The sequence below is a fragment of the Scyliorhinus torazame genome, chromosome 4 (assembly GCF_047496885.1).
Source record: "Scyliorhinus torazame isolate Kashiwa2021f chromosome 4, sScyTor2.1, whole genome shotgun sequence".
Classification (NCBI taxonomy): domain Eukaryota; kingdom Metazoa; phylum Chordata; class Chondrichthyes; order Carcharhiniformes; family Scyliorhinidae; genus Scyliorhinus; species Scyliorhinus torazame.
The window spans coordinates 142,937,436-142,958,900 of record NC_092710.1 but is presented as its reverse complement, the minus strand read 5'-3'; the positions used below and the strand labels follow the sequence as shown (position 1 = coordinate 142,958,900).

At 47.1% G+C, this 21,465-nt stretch overlaps 1 protein-coding gene across 10 annotated transcripts in view; it reads right to left on the bottom strand.

Moving 5' to 3' along the window:
* The window catches only part of LOC140410513 (doublecortin domain-containing protein 2), a 254,897-nt gene that overhangs the window by 224,791 nt on the left and 8,641 nt on the right, over positions 1-21,465 (bottom strand). For 9 of the 10 annotated variants that reach the window (XM_072498707.1, XM_072498700.1, XM_072498702.1 and 6 more), the window contains exon 2: positions 4,796-5,085. In XM_072498707.1, the coding sequence (XP_072354808.1) occupies positions 4,796-5,082 (287 nt within the window). In that variant the 5' untranslated portion in view covers positions 5,083-5,085. Of the gene's footprint in view, positions 1-3,742; positions 3,983-4,795; positions 5,086-21,465 lie in introns of those variants that run through there. The other variant, XM_072498709.1, reaches the window with a different exon arrangement.

Here is a 21,465-nt window from a genome sequence, read left to right as displayed (position 1 = left end):
AGGTGGAGGACAAATGTGAATGCTGCCAGAGAGGCCCAGCCAACCACACCCACATGCTCTGGACCTGCCAGATGTGGCGGGTTTGGACAGCCTTCTTCGAGGTGATGTCCAGGGTTGTGGGGGTGAGGGTGGAGCCGTGCCGAGAGTGGCAGTCTTCGGGGTATTGAACCAGCCAGATCTTCATACGGGGAAGTGGGCCGATGCCCTGGCTTTTGTTTTCCTGATCGCACGCTGGAGAATTCTGCTCGGCTGGCGATCAGCAGCACCATGACAGCTGCAGACTGGCTGGCAGACCTCTCGGAATTTCTCCACCTGGAGAAGATCAAGTACATCATCCGAGGGTCGGACGAGGGCTTTCACCAAGCATGGTGTCTATTAATCAGCCTGTTCCAAGACCTGTTCGCGGCTAACAGCGACTAGGAAGAGGGGGGGGTGGAAGAGAGGGAGGAAGGGAAGGGAAGGCACACACAAAAGAAAGGGGCAAAGGGGGGAGGGGAGGGAATGGAACCGAAGGGAAGCACAAAATGAAGCACGGGGTAAAGGGCAGGAGGGGAAGGGTCACCGAAACCCCCACCCCTCCCAACAATAAAAACTAAAAGCCCCAGCAGAAAGAAGCGGAGCACAACTCACCACGTCCAGGGCAAAAGGCAACACTAAGAGTGGAAATAAACTACCAACGAGGGAAGGGGAGGGGGAAGGGAGGGGGGACCTCATGTAAAAATCATTGTAAATAAGACACAACATTGTTTGTAAATACCAGATACAATTGAGCTGTTATTCTGTAAAAACTGGAAAACACCAATAAAAATATATTTTTTTTAAAGTAAAGTGACCAAACCAAGTTCAGGTACCTGGGGATCCAAGTGGCCCACACCTGGACAAGGGTCCACAAATGGAACCTCTCCAGCCTGGTGGAGGAGGTGAAGTGGGACATGCAGAGATGGGACTCACTCCCTCTTTCACTGGCGGGAAGGGTACAAGCAGTCAAAATGAACGTGCTGCCTAGGTCCCTCTTCATATTCAGATCACTCCCAATCTTCACCCTTCTTCACCAGGGTTGACAAACTAATCATGGCCTTGGTGTGGGGGCGGGAGGGGGGAAGAGTCCCTAGGATACGCAAGACCATCTTACAGCGAGGGCGACATGTGGGAGGCCTGGCCATACTGAATCCCCTATTCCAACACTGGGTGGTAAACACGGAGAGGGTGAGGGGGTAGCTAAGGGCACCGGAGGCGGACTAGGTCCGAATAGAGCAGGCTTCCTGCATGGGGATGTCTCTCCGAGCACTGGCCACCGCACCATTCCCGGCACACACACGCACGCACACACTCCAGGAACCCAATGGTTGTGGTCACACTAAGGACATGGAAGCAGTTCAGGCTCCATTTCAAGCTTGGCAAGATATCCATAGAGGCCCACATCTGCAACAACCTTATGTTCATACCGGCAAGGATAGACGGCATATTTGGGACGTGGAGGGTGGACAGAGGGACACTGAAAGTGAAAAATATGTACCTGGATGATAGACCGGCTACCCTGGGGGAACTCTCAGAGAGACTCCAACTCCCAAAAGGGAATGAGCTCAGATACCTGCAGCCGCGCAGCTTTCTCTGCAAGGAGACAAACACGTTCCCCCAGAGAGCCGGACACACATTTAGGGGCGCAATGGTAGGGCTGAACTGGTTAGGGGACAACAAATGTGACGACTTTTATGGATGACTCATCAAAAAGGTCCAGACCCCACTGGACGAGACCAGATGGAAATGGGAGGAGGAGCTGGGCATGGAGATGGGAGGGAGGGGAGGGGGGGTGAACTCTGGATCGATGCGCTGCATAAGATCAACTCCAGCTCCTCCTGTACAGGGCTAAGCCTGATGCACTTCAAGGTCGTGCACAGGGCACACCTTACCAGGACACACATGAGTGGGTTCTTCCCGGAGGTGGAGGATAGGTGATAGCGGTGTCTGGGGGGCCCAACCAACCACACCAACATGTTCTGGTCATGCCCCAGACTCCGGGAATTCTGGATGACCTTTTTCGAGTTCTTTGTCCGGAGTGGTGGGGGTCGAGATGGAGCTGTCCCCATCTATGGCAGTCTTTGGAATGTCAGAGCATCCAGAGCTCTGGACAGGGAAGGGGGCAGACGCCCTGGCCTTTGCCTCACTGATCGCGAGGCTAGAAGTCGGCAGCCCAACCCAGGGCCTCGGAGTGGCTCTCGGAGCTGGCTGAGTTCCTGCAACTAGAAGAAATATAATTCTCAATAAGGGGTCCAAGGAGAGATTCTAGGACACATGGAAGAAGTTCACAAATCTCTTTGCAGACCTGTTCGCAACCAGCAACTAACGAGGGGAAAGGGAGCAGTTGGGAAGACAGGGTGGGGGGAGGGGAAGGAAGGCGGAGGCAGAAAGAGGGGGCAGACAGCACCGCCCGGATGAAAGGGAGCTCACATATAGCAGAAGGAGATCGGGGAGGAAGGCTACTCACTGGAGGGGCCATGGATCCCTCCCACACCTGCCAAACTGGGACGGCGGACCTCCTAACCTCCCCCGAGAACTCAAAAGAGGAACAGAACTCACCACCTCCCTCCCCCCCCCCGCCCCCCACCACATCCCCCCCAAACCCCTGCAAAACAAATGTAATTATAAACAATGTAAAGAGTCCTGGCAGCAATTGTAAATACCTATGTAAAGTTGTGTATAATTCTAATTACTAAACATTAAAAATCTCAATTAAAACATCTGGATAAAAACTGTATGATACACACTAATGTAAATAATGCAGGAAATTAAAAAACTGGAACTACTGTCACAGATGCAGTGGTAACTTGTGATACTTGTGTTGGTATTGTTATTGTTTTTGGTTAATATTATTATTTCTATATTGTTCTGCAATGTTTTGACATTAAGTGCAAAAATTCCAAAAAAAATATTTTCCAAAAAAATTAATTGAGAATTTTCATTAACTGTGCCTGCTTGCATGGCTCCAAACAGGCTTATAAAATTAAAGTTGTTTTTATTAAAAAAATATTTAACTTACTGAAACTAGTAAATAGTTTTCTATAGCTTCCTGACATCATTTTCAGGTCATTAAAACCAAGTTATTTAAAGGTGGCAAACTGGACAAAGATTAAAGATTTATGCAAAAAGCCCATTTTCAGCTATATTAATAAAACTCAGAATCATAGAATTTACAGTGCAGAAGGAGGCCATTCGGCCCAACGAGTCTGCACTGGCCCTTGGAAAGAGCACCCTCACCCTATCCCCGTAACCTAGTAACCCCACCCAACCCAACCTTTCTTTTGGACACTACGGACGATTCATCATTGCCAATCCACCTAACCTGCACATCTTTGGACTGTGGGAGAAAACCGGAGCACCCGGAGGAAACCCATGTAGACATGGTTTTATTACACTCTAAGACGCTGGCCAATTGAACCGTTTCATGAAAGATTTTATGTTCAGTGACGAGTCTGAGCAAAAAGTTCAATTCAGAAAACTATTGTAATTTTGAGTGAAAATCACCACTCGTGTCCAACGTGAAACTCCATGCCTTAACGTGCATTTGGCTACACAAGGTCAGGAGAGTCAACCAGTTTTCCTTATGCACCTCTGGCATAATCATTGACATTAGAAAAAGCCACTCTGTCTAATCAATATGTCGCAACACTTCTGTGCTTGAACGATGCTTTTACAAACTTACTTAAGTCTGTAAATATGTTAAACACTTCTAAATAATTTTCACCTGTGGGGTAACTGGAATAAAAAGGAAATAAACACACAGCAATCCTCTCTCGGTCTCTTTCCTGATGTTCTTGGAGAAAAACTTTTATGGTGGTTGATGCTTTTCTCACTCCTCGAGATGTGAGCAGCACTGGCATTTGTCCATCCTGAATACCCTTTTATCTCAACACAAAATACCAGCTTCTCCACAAACTGAATCAGTGATGGTAAAACCATTTCTGGACATGTCAGGACTGCAGTGCCATTCCTGTGGGGAGAGCAGGCTTATAATTAAGGCTTACATTGCTGTTACATAATGGTGGTTTCTGCTGTCTCTATAACCCTGGTGATGTAGGAGTGATATCGGTTGTCAATATCAAAATTGTAAATTTAGAGATACTTTTAGTTTGTGGTCAACAAATTTCCACCTTCATACATACACAACAGAATTCATTAACATGCCTGGTTATGAACAGAGTCCTTGATCAAACAAAAAGTGGCTCTTTTCCAAATAACATGTCGTATTACCTAACCAATAGTTTGCAGAATTTCTCACTTTGACAAATAATAATAATAATCTTTATTATTGTCACAAGTCGGCTTACATTAACACTGCAATGAAGTTACTGTGAAAAGCCTCTAGTCCCAACACTCCGCCGCCTGTTCGAGTACACTGAGGGAGAATTCAGAATATCTAATTCACCTAACAGCACGTCATTCGGGATTTATGGGAGGAAACCGGAGCACCCGGAGGAAACCCACGCAGACACGGGGAGAACATGCAGACTCTGCACAGACAGTTACCCAAGCGGGAATTAAACCCGGGACCCTGGAGCTGTGAAGCAGCAGTGCTAACCACTATGCTACCGTGCCGCCCCCATTTGTCATTCTAGCAAAAAAACTAGTAATAGCTTGAAATAATGCATTGAAACTGTTCACCACCTTGTCAATCGTGAGTTTGTTAAACACACTGATGTAATGGAATAAGGATTATCAGGCTTATATAATATCAACTAAGCTTGTCTAGACATCTTGCTATACCACAACAAGATCAACGGTACAATATGGTACTCACTCCAGGGTTTTAAACTTTTCCACTCCCGCCGCTACATAGCTGGCTCCGTTCTCCAGATCATCCAGATCCAAGACTCTGTGACCTTGCTTAGGGGTGTAGATGTTCCTGACAGCTCCAAAGGGTGCGTTGATGCCCTTGGTTACCTGGTTAAGGAAAGTGTCAAAGGTGGAGACTTGTTTGTTGATGAGAAACCTTCTGCCAGTGAAGAACGGATCTCCATTTCGGTAAACTATTACACTCTTAGCTGGCGGTAGCTGAAGGGGAGCTCCTCTTGATGCTGTGGCCATGCCCTTTAAAAATAACAACAACAATCATAACAAATTAGACTGGAAATGTCAGCAGTCACTTGTGTTCACAGTCACGGAGTTTAGTGCGGACCGTCAAGGTTTAATGTTCTCCAGAAGGTCCCACTGTCAAATTGTGTGGAACACAAAGCCAATCAGCTTGTTTGTCTGCTACCTCAGGTTCAACCTCACGACAACAACTAAAGGTAGAAATCACTCAACCACAAAAAAAACTCTGACTTGGAGGGAAAATATGTAACCTTGAAATAAAGCAACACAAAACTACTTAGGTTAAGAAACAGTTCCAGGACACATTACATCGAGTTAATGATTGTACGTCAAATATCAATTCAAAGCATTGCATTTGAATACTTATTGTAGTATTAAAGCAAAAAGCAATAACGAATAGAAAAACCACCTTTTAGAAATGCTCATAAACACAAACTCCACGTACTCTGCATATTTTAGTCAGCTGTTTGCTTAGGTGTACCTTAGCAATATAGCTTTCACATTACAACCACTTACATTTATATAGTGTCTTCAACATAGTGAACAACACAAGACAGCCCCAGTAAGAGACCTTTGCAGGTTGGAAGAGAAATAGCTCAACAAGAGTTTTAAGTAGAGAGTTTCAGAACGTAAGGTTGGGTGGTGAAGAGTCAGGCTACGTGTGGCGAGGGAATGTATACAAAATTAGAGTCAAGAGAGTAGAGCGCACACACTGGCCCATTGGACTGAGAAGGTAATGAAGGATAAATCAGGCAGAATTTACAAACAATATATTGGAGAGTGGGGAGCCAATGGCGTTCAGTGAGGATAGATGTATAAGGTGAGCTTGGTTGCATACGGGTTCAATTAGGAAAAATTGGACTTTATACAGACTGCAGCGAGTGAAGTCTAGAGTAAAAGGAAAGTGGCTGTGTATGCCCAAGTATATGTAGGTAAGTTTTGAAAATGATACATTTAAAACCACATTTTGCCTTAATAAATAGACGGTTGTAATGAAACCTTTGTAAGTTTCCTTTTCAGCTGTGAGATAAGTTAATCACCGAGCTAGAACATAAAATAATCATCAGCTGAAACGCCAAAATATATGAACAAAGAACTCCTTCACTCCAAAAGTACAATCAGAAATGTGAGAGGCTGGAACAATATAATTTTTAATTAGCATAAAGGGTGATAGATAATTAGGAGCACCTAACAAGGCTGCAACACATCAAGAAGCACGTTGCAAGGCAGAAATACACCGGTTTGGCAAACATTATACGGTCTACATAGTCATCAATTTTAAAATAACAAGCTGATAGCACCTTCAAACATATTACAGCAAATTTTTAATCTTGCTTAACTGGCCATGCAAGGATACGAAGGAGTTCTGGTTGACAGCATGCCAGGGCTTAATGTTGGACAGAGGTCGACAGTGGACAGTGTACTCAGCGGTTTGATGAGACAGTCCACCTTAACTTTTCTCAGCGAATTTGAACTGTATGGATGTGATGCGCCTAAGTAATATTGGAAAGAAATTTCTGACCAGATCCCTATAATATAAATGTGCCTTAATGTTTTTTTTAAGTGAACAACTTCTCTCTTTCATGAGGTGACCTTGCGGATGATCATGGGACTGAGCTGATATTCTCCTGCTGTTCTCTATTGCCCACAAAGCTATGCTGAACTCTTGGAAGGCATTCTACTGCCTCAGTGCATCCATCCCAAATCATCTTTTTCTTTGCCAAAGCAGGCAGGACAATACATATGAAAAAGCAAATTACTGCAGATGCTGGAATCTGAAACAAAAACAGAAAATACTGGACAATCTCAGCAGGTCTGACAGCATCTGTGGAGCGAGAAGGGGGCTAATGTTTTGAGTCTGGATGACTTTTGTCTCACAGCGCCAGGGTCCCAGGTTCGATCTTTGGCTTGAGTCACTGTCTGTGCACCGTCTGCATGGGTTTCCTCCGGGTGCTCCGGTTTCCTCCCGCAAGTCCCGAAAGACGTGCTGTTAGGTGAATTAGATATTCTGAATTCTCCCTCTATGTACCCGAACAGGTGCCGGAGTGTGGGGACTAGGGGATTTTCACAGTAACTTCATTGCAAGCGTTAATGTAAGCCTACTTGTGACAATAATAAAGATTATTATCATTATTATTATTAGATTCTGTCAGAGTTGCTGAGATTGGCCAGTATTTTCTGATTTTGTTTGAGGACAATCGCATCTCCTCCTTAGAAGTCAGCCACGGTGTTAGTTATAAAGTCATAGTGATTTACAGCATAGAAAGAGGTCCTTTGCCCCAATGTGTTTGCGCCGGATGGATCTGCGTCTGCATGGCTGAATGAATCATCCACGTGGTTACATGAATGTGCCATTTTTGAATACTGACCCTGCACTTAACTGGAGCATATTTTTTATAAGATTGCTGAGCTACATTCATTTACTTGAAAATAAACAATAAAATGAGACAAAAGAGGGAGGTTAATGGCTCAGATTTTGGCCCTCACTGTTCCTTATATTTACACTAGCTCACTGACACACTGACTTTCTATGGAATGGAATTTGTAGTTATTAGCCATACAAATCAGCACGGCATCCCCTGCAGGAGATTAGGGATCTGTATGAACAGGGAAAAGCAATAGTGTGTTTCATTAACCAATCAAATTTAAGAATCCTTCATGAGACACACAATGTTGGGGGAGGGGAGGGGATACCATGTGAGAGGCTACATCCCAAATCGTTCTCCTCCATCCCTTGTATCTCTTGGATGCCGCGTTCTGCACTTTCCCAGGACAAGGAGATCTGCAGTGTCTGTGGAAAGGTGAGGGAGGCTTCTGTGTTTCCATATTATATATACCGCAGACCAAACGATCGCGGAGCATATCGGATAAAGTAGCTCCAAACTCGGCTATCTTCTGGAACCGTGATCCGTACTCAGTGACGGACTCACCAGGGGGCCTCTCCGCAGTATTAAACCGATATCTTTGAACGATTACTGACGGAGTGGTTAATGTGTTGTGCCACAACTGCCACGAGTTGGTTGAATGATTGCATTTGGCGCCGCCAAGTATGTGAGATTCCGATCATCCCACATTCCACAGGCTGTCAACAGTATGAATGTCTGGCTCTCGCTCTCCATGATGTTGTTGGCCCGAAAGAAGTAACGTATTCTTTCTCTGTACTGGTTCCAGTCTTCAGAACCGTTGTCAAATGCATCCAACCACCCAAACAGAGGCATGGCGAAACAAGTAAATCCAAACCTGAGTCCATAAAACTGGGGAGGTGACTCAGCTGAGTTGGTCACAGTGTCAACAGCAAGCCAGTTTATTCCTCATCGCCAGTTTAATAAGGACACGGGGAGTCCACACTGTGTAAAATAAAGAAACATAGCTTTATTTACAACACAATATTTACACTACCCAGAAGTTCCAGACGGTGCCTTATTGGCTAACCTTTTATACAGAAGTTAACAGAGATTCCCCGCTCCTAGTGGGGCAGCTCATGCTCCACAAGGGCCATGGAGAAGTAATCATTCCCACCTCGCCAGGTATCCACTGTGAAGATTCTTCACCTGGATAACAACCCACCTGCCCCAGAGCAGAATACCATCCTCCACACTCAGTTCAAACAACTTTGAGGTGAAGGCACGCAACTCGCAAGGCTGCTGTCGAAGCTGACCACCATGTAACACTAGATCTCATACCTTGACGAGAACGTGGTCCGTCTGAGTCCAGTTGCGGACATGCAATGCAGTGACCGGTAGGCAGTCCGTGAAATTCAAAATAGCGGCCATTTCTTCACTTGGTGGGGGGGGGGGGGGGGGGGGGGGGGGGGCGTAGTATTGGCCTGCAAAGGCAAATGGCTCTGTGTGTCGGCATGCACAATATGGGGACCTGGCTAATGCTCAAAGGAGCATTCATAAGCAGCCAGCAACAGCTCCCAGTGCCAGATCGGGGTGGGATTGCCTTGTCTTCGCAGAAAAGACCTAGCAAGGGCTTATGGTCTGTAACGATAAAGAAATGGTGGGCAAGGACATATTCCTGAAACCTTTTCACCCTGAACACCACCGCCAGACCCTCCTTCGCAATCTGCGCGTCTTTACCTTCAGCCTCAGCCAGCGGTCGGGAGGCAAAAAAAATCGGCCGCTCCCGACAATCCAGCATCCAATGGGCCAGGATGGTCCCAATTCCATTGGTTGACGCATCACACGTGATGATCAAAGGCTTGGCCAGATCATAGTGAGTCAGTACTCCTGTGAATAGCCTGTGTTGGCACGCAGCATAGCCACCTCCTGGGCAACACTCCACACCCAGGCCTGGTATTTCTTAAGGAGCAGATGTAAAGGAGCCAGTAAGGCCGCCAGATGTGGGACAAACATTCCATAGTAATTAGCCAACCCCACAAACGAGCAAAGTTCCGTGGCATCCTTCAGGGCAGGGGCCAACTGGATGGCGCACATTTTCTCAGCAATCCGAGTACGAGCTGTCACGGTCCACCTGATACCCTAAGTAGACCACCTCCTTCACATGGAACATACACTTCGCACAGTGCAGGTGGACACCATACTCCGAGAAGTGTTGTAACACCGCCTCAAAGTTCTCCATATGCTTCTGGTCAGTCACCCTTGTGACCAGTACGTCGTTCAAATACACTGCAAAGCGCGGCGACCCCCGCAGGAGAGCCGTACTGACCGTCAGTTTATAATCCCCGCACAAACAGACTGTTCTGTCCGGTTTCTTGACGGGGACCAGTGGTGCCGCCAAATCCGTGCAGCGTACGGGCCAAATAATGCCCAAATAGTGTTGAGTTCAGCTTCCATCTTCTCTATCAAGACATAGGGCATGCCCAATAGTATCATGGTTAAGCTTCCGGGTTAAGCTGGACCTTGGCTACAGCCCTTGTTATGGTCCTTAAGCCAGGCTGGAAGACTTCAGGGTACTTGGCAAGCACCTCGCACATGCCACCGGAACCCACTTGGAGAGTGTGCTGCCAGTAAGTGCAAGTGGTGCAACCAATCACGCCCCAACAGGCTAGGTCATTCCCTGGAACGGTGATAAGTGGGAGGTGAGCCAGCTAACAGCCATAAACGACGGGAGTCAACGTCGTCCCTACAATACGCAGCTGCTCCCCATTATACGTGGCCAACTGAGCCACTGTGTCCGCCAATACCAAAGTCTGCACACCCCTTATGCAGTCAAAGGTGATCTGTGCCACAACACAAGCCACTGCGGCAGTATTTATTTTATTCGTTCATGGAACATGGGTATTACACGTGGTCTCCCCTATATCGGAGAGACCAAACATATACTGAGTGATCGCTTTGCTGAGCACCTTCGGTCTGTGCACATTCGGGACCCTGACCTTCCCATTGCTTACCAATTTAACACAAGACTCTGCTCCCATGCCCACAGTCTGTCCTTGGCCTGCTGCAATGCTCCAGTGAAGTTCAGCGCACACTGGAGGAACAACATCTCGGCCGGGATTCTCCCCTACCCGGCAGGGCGGGGGGTCCCGACGGGATGGAGTGGCGGGAACCACTCCAGCATCGGGCCGCCCAAATCCGCACCTTTAGGGGCCAAGCCCTCACCTTGAGGGGCTAGGCCCGCGCCGGAGAGATTGGCGCGCCGCCGGCCGGCAGGAAAGGCCTTTGGCGCCACGCCAGCCGGGGCCAAGGGGACTGCGCCAGCCGGCGGAAGTACACGCATGCGCGGGAGCATCAGCGGCTGCTGACATCATCCCCGCGCATGCGCAGGGGTTGTTACTTCCGCATCGGCCATCGCGGAGGCTATGGCCGAGGCGGAAGGAAAAGAGTGCCCCCACGGCACAGGCCCGCCCACCGATCAGTGGGCCCCGATCACGGGCCAAGCCACCGTCAGGGCACCCCCCCCCCCCCCCGGGGCCAGATCGCCCCGCCTGGTCCCGCCGGTAAGGGAGGTGGTTTGATTCACGCCGGCGGGACTGGCATGACAGCAGCGGGACTTTGGCCCATCGCGGGCCGGAGAATCGCCGGGGGTCCCGCCGACCGGTGCGTCCCGCCCCCGATGAAATTTTGGTGCCGGAGAATTCGGCGGCCGGCTCGGTGGGGCGGGATTCACGCCGCCCTCCGGCGTTTCTCCGACCCGGCGGGGGGTCGGAGAATCCCGCCCCTCATCTTCCAGTTAGGCTACAGCCTTCGGGTCTCAACATCGAATTCAACAACTTCAGATGATTAGCTCTACCCCACCTCGACCCCTTTGTTTTCATTCCATTTTATTTTAACTGTCTTTTACATTTTATTTCTTTTTTGTCTTTGTTTATATTTCCCCCCTATCTTATCCTCCCTCTCCTTACCTTTTCTCCCCTTTGCTTCCCCTTTCCCCCCCCCAACATCTGTCACAGCTTACCCTCTGATTTTAGTTTCTCTGCTGTCTGGCCTTTCACACCTTTTGTTCTCTCTGGGGACTGCCATTAGCACTCTTTTCCCTTGGTTTCTGTGGCTATGACTCATCTTTCATTCTCACTCCACAGTATAAATATCTCCCACTTTCTATGCCTTTTAGCTTTGTCAAAGGGTCATCTGGTCTTGAAACATTAGATCTTTTCTCTCCCTACAGATGATGCGAGACCTGCTGAGATTTTCCAGCATTTTCTCTCTGTGGGCAACCCAGGCTGTGCCAGCATTTATTGCCTATCCCTAATTGCCCTTGAGGCTGTAGTTAAGAGTCAACCACATTGCTGTGGGTCTGAAGTCACATGTAGGCCAGGCCGGGTAATGACGGCAGATTTTCTTCCCTGAAGGACATTAGTGAACCAGTAGGGTTTTTAAGACAATTGACAGTGGTTCCATGGTCATCTTTTTAATTCCAGATTTTTATTGAATTTAAATTTCACCATCTGTAGTGACAGGATTTCAACAGGGTCACCAGGGCATTACTCTGGGTCTCTGGATTATTAGTCCAGTGACAATACCACTATGCCGCCAGCTCCCCTTATCCAAATCCATGTTCAACAAGTGGTCGCTCGCCTGCACCCGAACCCGAATGCGGACCCCAAAGGGCGCTGCCACACAATTCAACAGAATCACGGCATCTTCTCCCGGCTCATCCAGATAAAAAGTCCGGTCCCGAGGCAGACACCTACCCCTACCGGGGTGCATGGACTGCTGTGACCCTCGCTGCCTGTGGTACCTCCTGGGCTGGCGGCCACACAATGCACACAGGCCTAAATCTCCTTCAACAGACACCGGGGACGTGCCCCGCCATGACAGTCGGGCATGTGATCATAAGCCGGAGTCTCTTCGGGGGTCGGACCAGGGAGAGGGAACTCCACTGCAGGAACCAGGCCCCAGGGCATTCACCTCCATCCCCTGTATCTTTAGCACCTCTCGCTCAGCACTCTCACAGGATAAGGAGAGCTGTGGCATTTGCTGCAGACTCAGGGAAGGTTCGGCCAAGAGCTTTCTCTGCATCTCCATGTTGTTGATGCCGCAGAACAGACGCTCGCACAGCATCATGCAGACAAAGCAGTCCCATACTCACAGAACTTGGCAATTTTACTCAGTCGGGACACAAACTTGGTGACTGACTCACCCGGGGAACATTCTGCCGTGTTAAAGCGATACCGTTGAACAATAACAGACAGCGTCAGGTGGAAATGCAGACCCACAACCGTCACAAGCTATTCGAAAGTGTGGTGTCAGGCACTGGGGTATTCAGAATTAGACTCTGAATTACCCCATATGGGCATCACAAGCGATCAGCATCTGGCAATCGCTCTTCGTGACGTTACTTCCACAAAATAATGCATCCATCCCACGTATTGATTCCAGTCCTCGATTCCGACATCAAATGCATCCAACTGTCGAACAGAGACATGGCGAAAGAAACAGGATCCAACCTGGGTTCACTGAGTGAGGGAGGTGGTTCAGTCGCCAGGGCTGCAGCACCGACAGCAACCAGTTTACTCCTCGTCACCAGTTTTAAGATGTCACGGAGAGTCCACACTGAGTTGCATCAAAGAAACTTAGGTCTATTTATAAGGCTACAATACACCGTTTCTGTTCATTCCCAATCGGGTGGGTTCATACTCCAAAAGGGACACAGGTGAGACAATCATTCCCCCCCCCCCCCCCCCCACCACCCCCCCCCCCCCCCCCCCCCCGCCTCCCCCGTAAGTCCTGTGCGGGTTATGACACTCTCCCAACTTTAATGCTAGATATCCCAGGCCCTGAAAATTTGATCGCTAAAGGAAGACGAAAAATGGATCAAATTATGTTTTTCCAGCACGTATGTGGGCCAGGAGGAATAAGAGTGCCTCTCATCAACTCATCAACCCCTTCAAGAAAACCTATTACCCCCTCCAGCAATAGAACCTCGAGCTTCCCCATTATCTGATGCTGTCCTGCTATTCGCCATGGTTCCTCTGCGACCTATTCCCCTCTTTCCAATCTTTCTAGACACTTAACAACCTTCTCCCCTTCCTCTCTGATCTCTCCAACCTCCTCCACCCCATTGATGTCTCCTCCAACTCTAATCTCCTTTTTCCAGCTGTGACCTGGTGCTAAAGAGCTACCCACCCAATGGCCTGCCATCCTTTCAATCTGGTTCACTGTGGACAGGAAACAGATGCAAAAAATGGTAAGCAGGCATTTCTATTAATTTCAGTTATGCCTGAGCGACACCATTCTTCTGTGTTTTCCAACCATCCAAATGCCTCTCCACCCTACTCCATCCCATTATTATCAAGCAGAAAGGATGTGCTGGAAGTGTTAATTCAACCCTAAACTGTATGGATAGCAATTTAGGACTGAAAGATGGAGTTAGGAGGGAGGGATGGAAAGAAAAAGCAAAATAAATGTTTAATTTCAATATTTTATTTTTTGATTCTTCAACAATAATTAAACTCTGAAGGAATAAGACTCCACGTTTGTAAAAGCTAATTTTCAGTTCCAAGAGGTTGTTTGGTGGTAATTAAGATTTATCAGACCACAAAAAATTCAAATGTTCAGTGAGTATCCATCATGTAAGTACAGAAACTTCACATCTTTTTGTTATTTCCATACCAAATGTCTCAGCGAGATACTATTATTTTATAGTTTCTGGCAGAGCGGGGTAATTTGAACAGCACTTTTCGTATTTCCACACGTAACTGCAACCATCGAGATTTGCTGTCCAAATTCCTATTCAGTCGCAGTGAGAGCTGAAAGCCTCAATGTTATTTTTACCACAAAATCTGAGCAATTGTTATTGGGGCAATTTACGAAATTGTCATCCCAATGAGTGAGACTCCTAGCTGGGCACATATGATTTTGTAAAATTAGATCTAGTCTGTAAGGTGTAACTGACATTAATCTATTGTTCTGTATGTTTCTGCAAATACTTCCTGTGTCAATGTTTTCCTTTATAGTTGCCCGTGATTACATTTATGCAATAGTCCATATAAATCTATGGCGTTATAATTATGCCTGTCGCAGTGTAGCACCTCACGATTTGAAACCTTCAGCTTCTCAACCTGCACTAAAAAAAATCCATATGTTCTAAATCAATTTAGAATCCACAGAATCCGTAGAATCCCTACAATGCAGAAGGAAGCCATTCAGCCCATCGAGTCTGCATTGACCCTCTGAAAGAGCTCTCTACCTAGGCCCACTCCCCTCATCTATCCCCGTAACCCCACACATCGATCATGGCCAATCTACCTGACCTGCCCATCTTTGGACTCCTTCTTGGCTTTTCAATTTGGGATAACTTTTGCTGTGCATTCAAAACCTAATATACATGCATTACATTAAAATCTAAATAAATAATGAAAATAAAGACGGAAATAATAACTATAAAAAAGAGCACAGTACGAAGTCTTACAACACCAGGTTAAAGTCCAACAGGTTTGTTTCGATGTCACTAGCTTTCGGAGCGCTGCTCCTTCCTCAGGTGAATGAAGAGGTCTGTTCCAGAAACACATATAGACAAATTCAAAGATGCCAAACAATGCTAGGAATGCGACCATTAGCAGGTGATTAAATCTTTACAGATCCAGAGATGGGGTAACCCCAGGTTAAAGAGGTGTGAATTGTATCAAGCCAGGACAGTTGGTAGGATTTCGCAGGCCAGATGGTGGGGGATGAATGTAATGCGACATGAATCCCAGGTCCCGGTTGAGGCCGCACTCATGTGTGCGGAACTTGGCTATAAGTTTCTGCTCGGCGATTCTGCGGTGTCGCGGGTCCTGAAGGCTGCCTTGGAGAACGCTTACCCGGAGATCAGAGGCTGAATGCCCTTGACTGCTGAAGTGTTCCCCGACTGGAAGGGAACATTCCTGCCTGGTGATTGTTGCGCGATGTCCGTTCATTCGTTGCCGTAGCGTCTGCATGGTCTCGCCAATGTACCACGCTTTGGGACATCCTTTCCTGCAGCGTATGAGGTAGACAACGTTGGCCGAGTCGCACGAGTATGTACCGCGTACCTGGTGGGTGGTGTTCTCACGTGTAATAGTGGTATCCATGTCGATGATCTGGCACGTCTTGCAGAGATTGCCATGACAGGGTTGTGTGGTGTCGTGGTCACTGTTCTGAAGACTGGGTAGTCCTCAAACGAACCATTGTTTGCAGCAAACTACCCAGTCTTCAGAACAGTGACCACGTCACCACACAATCCTGTCATGGCAATCTCTGCAAGACGTGCCAGATCATCGACATGGATACCACTATTACATGTGAGAACACCACCCACCAGGTACGCGGTACATACTCGTGCGACTCGGCCAACGTTGTCTACCTCATACGCTGCAGGAAAGGATGTCCCGAAGCGTGGTACATTGGCGAGACCATGCAGACGCTACGACAACGAATGAACGGACATCGCGCAACAATCACCAGGCAGGAATGTTCCCTTCCAGTCGGGGAACACTTCAGCAGTCAAGGGCATTCAGCCTCTGACCTCCGGGTAAGCGTTCTCCAAGGCGGCCTTCAGGACCCGCGACAACGCAGAATCGCCGAGCAGAAACTTATAGCCAAGTTCCGCACACATGAGTGCGGCCTCAACCGGGACCTGGGATTCATGTCGCATTACATTCATCCCCCACCATCTGGCCTGCGAAATCCTACCAACTGTCCTGGCTTGATACAATTCACACCTCTTTAACCTGAGGTTACCCCATCTCTGGATCTGTAAAGATTTAATCACCTGCTAATGGTCGCATTCCTAGCATTGTTTGGCATCTTTGCATTTGTCTATATATGTGTTTCTGGAACAGACCTCTTCATTCACCTGAGGAAGGAGCAGCGCTCCGAAAGCTAGTGACATCGAAACAAACCTGTTGGACTTTAACCTGGTGTTGTAAGACTTCGTACTGTGCTCACCCCAGTCCAACGCCGGCATCTCCACATTATAAAAAAGAGATTCAACTGCATTTTCTAAATGTTCCAATTATCCCCCATCTCTTAACATTGCTTCGCCTGAAGTTCACATCTACTTCCCTTGTGCAATACCAGAGGAGATTTACTCATGCTATATATTAGTATAAATGGATTGCATATGGTTGGCATCCTGAGCAATCAATGAAACACGACATTGTGTTCGAAAAATAACTTACCTGGGGGAGCTGGCTGCTGGAGTGAATTAGATACTTGTTTTTTTACCTCAGCAATCTGAGTTCAAATTTAACTCAGATTTATGAGATGAAAGTTTTCTTCATATGCTGGCTGTAAGCACACTAAAATAAAATTACTGGAACATTCGATGTCCAATTACCTGTGGATCCGCAGCCTGCAGTGAATTCAGCGTACAGAGAAGCCAGAGAACGACTGACATGGGAATTGAAAAGGAAATTACATCAGTCGAGCAGAGCTTGCCATACTAGACCTGAGACACAATGTTTGCCAGTGCACATAATCTGTTACTCCATCTAACCTGATCAGTGACGAGAATGTGTTCCAAAAGCTAGATTCGGCGCCCAACTCAAACGTGCCTCACCTCAATGACCTCAGACCAAAGAAGAATCACAAACTGGAATCACCGCCATCTACCTCATAATCTGCATCTTCTTCCAATAATTGTTCCATGAAGGTAAATTCCAATACCATCTCCCTCCTGTGATTGAAGAGGCTCTGGTTGTGAAGCCTATCTTCACATCCTTGGCAGACCTCATGCTCAAATGCAATCTTAACCTTAGGAGCTATACTGGGCTTGATTGAACTGTTTGTACCCTTTGCTGTATCTACAAGCTTCGAGGTTTGATCAATTCATTGATGATTCCAAGAAAGAAGCCGGTCTCCTTAGCATCACTTCCATAGTCTGCCTGACCTCCTGTTATACAGAACATAACCTCACTAGATCTTAAAGCTAACGGCAGAGCTATTGCTCTGCAGTAACTTACAAGGGTCAATTTCCAACTAGTTAAGCAGATCAACATTATTGCAAATGTCTTAATTTATTGCTTTAACTTTCTGTCAGCAGGACGGCACAGTGGTGCAGTAGTTAGCACAGGAGGCCCAGGAGACCACAGTGGGGGATCTGGAGAAAGCGGCCACCGGCCAGAGCGATCGTATCGCCTCGCTCAAGGCAGAAGTAGCAAGGCTGGTAACAACCTAGAGAGTGCTCAAAGGGAAGGTGGAAGATCAGGTGAACAGGTCTCGCCGCCAGAAGCTAAGGACTGTCAGGCTACGTGAGGGCACAGAGGACAGAAACCCGACGGAGTACCTCGCGCAGATGCTCAGTAAGTTGGTCGGGGGAAGGGGGTGGTGTTTCCCGAAGCCACCAGAGGCAGACCAGGCCCACAGGTCACTACAACAAAGGTCTAAAGTAGGAGAACCTTCACGGACGTTGATAGCAGAACTCCATAAATACCAGGATAAGGAGCGAATTCTAAACTGGCCAAGCAGCACACCGTCCTGAAGATGGGAGGGACACACAATCTGAATCTATCAGGAATTGGGACCGACCTGGCCAAGCAGCGGGTTGAGTTCAACAGGGCCAAGGCGGCTTTATTTAAGAACAAGGTGCGGTTCAGAATGTTGTACCCGGCAAGGCCCTGGGTAACATACGGCAATAAGGAACACTATTTAAACATGCCTTAGGACGTAGGCAAGTTCATCCAGAAAAAGCAGCTGGGATGACAGCAATAGCAGACATATATGGGCCATTAACAATGTTTCTTTGTTCTCTGGACTGAACACTTGCACGAGCTGGGGGTGGGGGGAGCAAGAAGGCAGAGAGGGTGAACTAAACGGGCGGAAGTGTTGTACTCTTTATTTATCTCGGTGAACCACAAGCCTTCCCTTATGTCGATTTAATGACCACACGACCAGTTAGTTAGTTCAAAAGATGGTTTATTTACATACACAAGAGTTATCCCAACATGCAACCACAATATCTACTACGAGTTAAACTACACCTAACAGCTACAATAACCTATACTTAACTTCAGGCTGATCGGCACTGTGCAAATGGATAAGGCCTTTATCTGGATTTCACTTGGCTGGTTCGAAGAAAGTGGCTCTGTCTCTGCTGGGCTCATCCGTCAGGTAGGGATCGTTGGTCTTGAACTTAGCTGGTTGTTCCTGCCGCAATTGGGTTGGCACAGGCCGGATCCAAAAGAGACAGAACACATGGCTATCGTGAACACAACCTATCGAAAAGACAGAGAGGTGGGCAGAGGGGGCGGGGTTTCCTTGTTAATTAGGAATGAAATTAAATCAATAGCACTAAACGACATGGGGTCGGATGATGTGGTGTCTGTGTGGGTAGAGTTGAGGAACCACAAAGGCAAAAAAACCATAATGGGAGTTATGTACAGGCCTCCTAACAGGACCAGGGGCACAAGATGCACCACAAAATAGAAAGTGCATGTCAGAAAGGCAAGGTCACAGTGATCATGGGGGACTTTAATATGCAGGTGGACTGGGTAAATAATACTGCCAGTGGACCCAAGGAAAGGGAATTCATTGAATGTTTACAGGAGGGCTTTTTGGAACAGCTTGTGATGGAGCCCACGAGGGAACAGGCCATTCTGGACTTCGTGTTATATAATGAGCCAGGCTTGATTAAAGATCTTAAAGTAAGGGAGCACTTAGGAGGCAGTGATCATAATATGGTCGAATTAAATCTCCAATTTGAAAGAAAGAAGGTAGAATCAGATGTAAAGGTGTCACAGTTAAATAAAGGTAACTACAGGGGCATGAGGGAGGAACTGACTGGGAGCAGACCCTAGTGGGAAAGACAGTAGAACAGCAATGGCAGGAGTTTCTGGGTGTAATTGAGGACACAGTACAGAGGTTCATCCCAAAGAAAAGAAAGGTTATCAGAGGGGGGATTAGGCAGCCATGGCTGACAAAGGAAGTTAGGGAATGCATCAAAGCAAAAGAGAAAGCCTATAATGTGGCAAAGAGTAGTGGGAAGTCAGAAGATTGGGAAGGCTACAAAAACAAACAGAGGATAACAAAGAGAGAGATAAGGAAAGAGAGGATCAAATTTGAAGGTAGGCTAGCCAGTAACATGAGGAATGATAGTAAAAGTTTCTTTAAATACATTAAAAACAAACGGGAGGCAAAAGTTGACATTGGGCCGCTCCAAAATGACGCTGGTAATTTTGTGATGGGAGACAAGGAAATAGCTGAGGAACTGAATAAGTACTTTGCGTCAGTTTTCACAGTAGAAGACATGAGTAATATCCCAACAATTCCGGAGAGTCAGGGGGCAGAGTTGAATATGGTAGCCATCACAAAGGAGAAAGTGCTAGAGAAACTAAGAGGTCTAAAAATTGATAAATCCCCGGGCCCAGATGGGCTACATCCTAGAGTTCTAAAGGAGATAGCTGAAGAAATAGTGGAGGCGTTAGTTATGATCTTTCAAAAGTCACTGGAGTCAGGGAAAGTCCCAGAGGATTGGAAAATTACTGTTGTAACCCCCCTGTTCAAGAAGGGAACAAGGAAAAAGATGGAAAATTGTAGGCCAATTAGCCTAACCTCGGTTGTTGGCAAGATTCTAGAATCCATTGTTAAGGATGAGATTTCTAAATTCTTGGAAGTGCAGGGTCGGATTAGGACAAGTCAGCATGGATTTAGTAAGGGGAGGTTGTGCCTGACAAACCTGTTAGAGTTCTTTGAAGAGATAACAAATAGGTTAGACCAAGGGGAGCCAATGGATGTTATCTATCTTGACTTCCAAAAGGCCTTTGATAAGGTGCCTCACGGGAGACTGCTGAGTAAAATAAGGGCCCATGGTATTCGAGGCAAGGTACTAACATGGATTGACGATTGGCTGTCAGGCAGAAGGCAGAGAGTTGGGATAAAAGGTTCTTTTTCGGAATGGCAACCGGTGACGAGTGGTGTCCCGCAGGGTTCAGTGTTGGGGCCACAGCTGTTCTCTTTATATATTAACGATCTAGATAACGGGACTGGGGGCATTCTGGCTAAGTTTGCCGATGATACAAAGATAGGGGATGGGGCAGGTAGTATGGAGGAGGTGGGGAGGCTGCAGAAAGATTTAGACAGTTTAGGAGAGTGGTCCAAGAAATGGCTGATGAAATTCAACGTGGGCAAGTGCGAGGTCTTGCACTTTGGAAAAAAGAATAGAGGCATGGACTATTATCTAAACGGTGACAAAATTCATAATGCTGAAGTGCAAAGGGACTTGGGAGTCCTAGTCCAGGATTCTCTAAAGGTAAACTTGCAGGTTGAGTCTGTAATTAAGAAAGCAAATGCAATGTTGTCATTCATCTCAAGAGGCTTGGAATATAAAAGCAGGGATGTACGTCTGAAGCTTTATAAAGCATTAGTTAGGCCCCATTTAGAATACTGTGAGCAATTTTGGGCCCCAACACCTCAGGAAGGACATACTGGCACTGGAGCGGGTCCAGCGGAGATTCACACGGATGATCCCTGGAATGGTAGGCCTAACATACGATGAACGTCTGAGGATCCTGGGATTATATTCATTGGAGTTTAGGAGGTTGAGGGGAGATCTAATAGAAACTTACAAGATAATGAATGGCTTAGATAGGGTGGATGTAGGGAAATTGTTTCCATTAGCAGGGGAGACTAGGACCCGGGGGCACAGCCTTAGAATAAAAGGGAGTCACTTAAGAACAGAGATGAGGAGAAATTTCTTCAGCCAGAGAGTGGTGGGTCTGTGGAACTCATTGCCACAGAGGGCGGTGGAGGCCATGACGTTGAGTGTCTTTAAGACAGCAGTTGATAAATTCTTGATTTCTCGAGGAATTAAGGGCTATGGAGAGAGAGCGGGTAAATGGAGTTGAAATCAACCATGATTGAATGGTGGAGTGGACTCGATGGGCCGAATGGCCTTACTTCTACTCCTATGTCTTATGGTCTTATGGAATCCACACGGTGGAATATCAAAAAGACTGAACAGTATAACTGCTAGCATCCTCATTGGGGAAACAGTCCATCCAACAGTCAGATA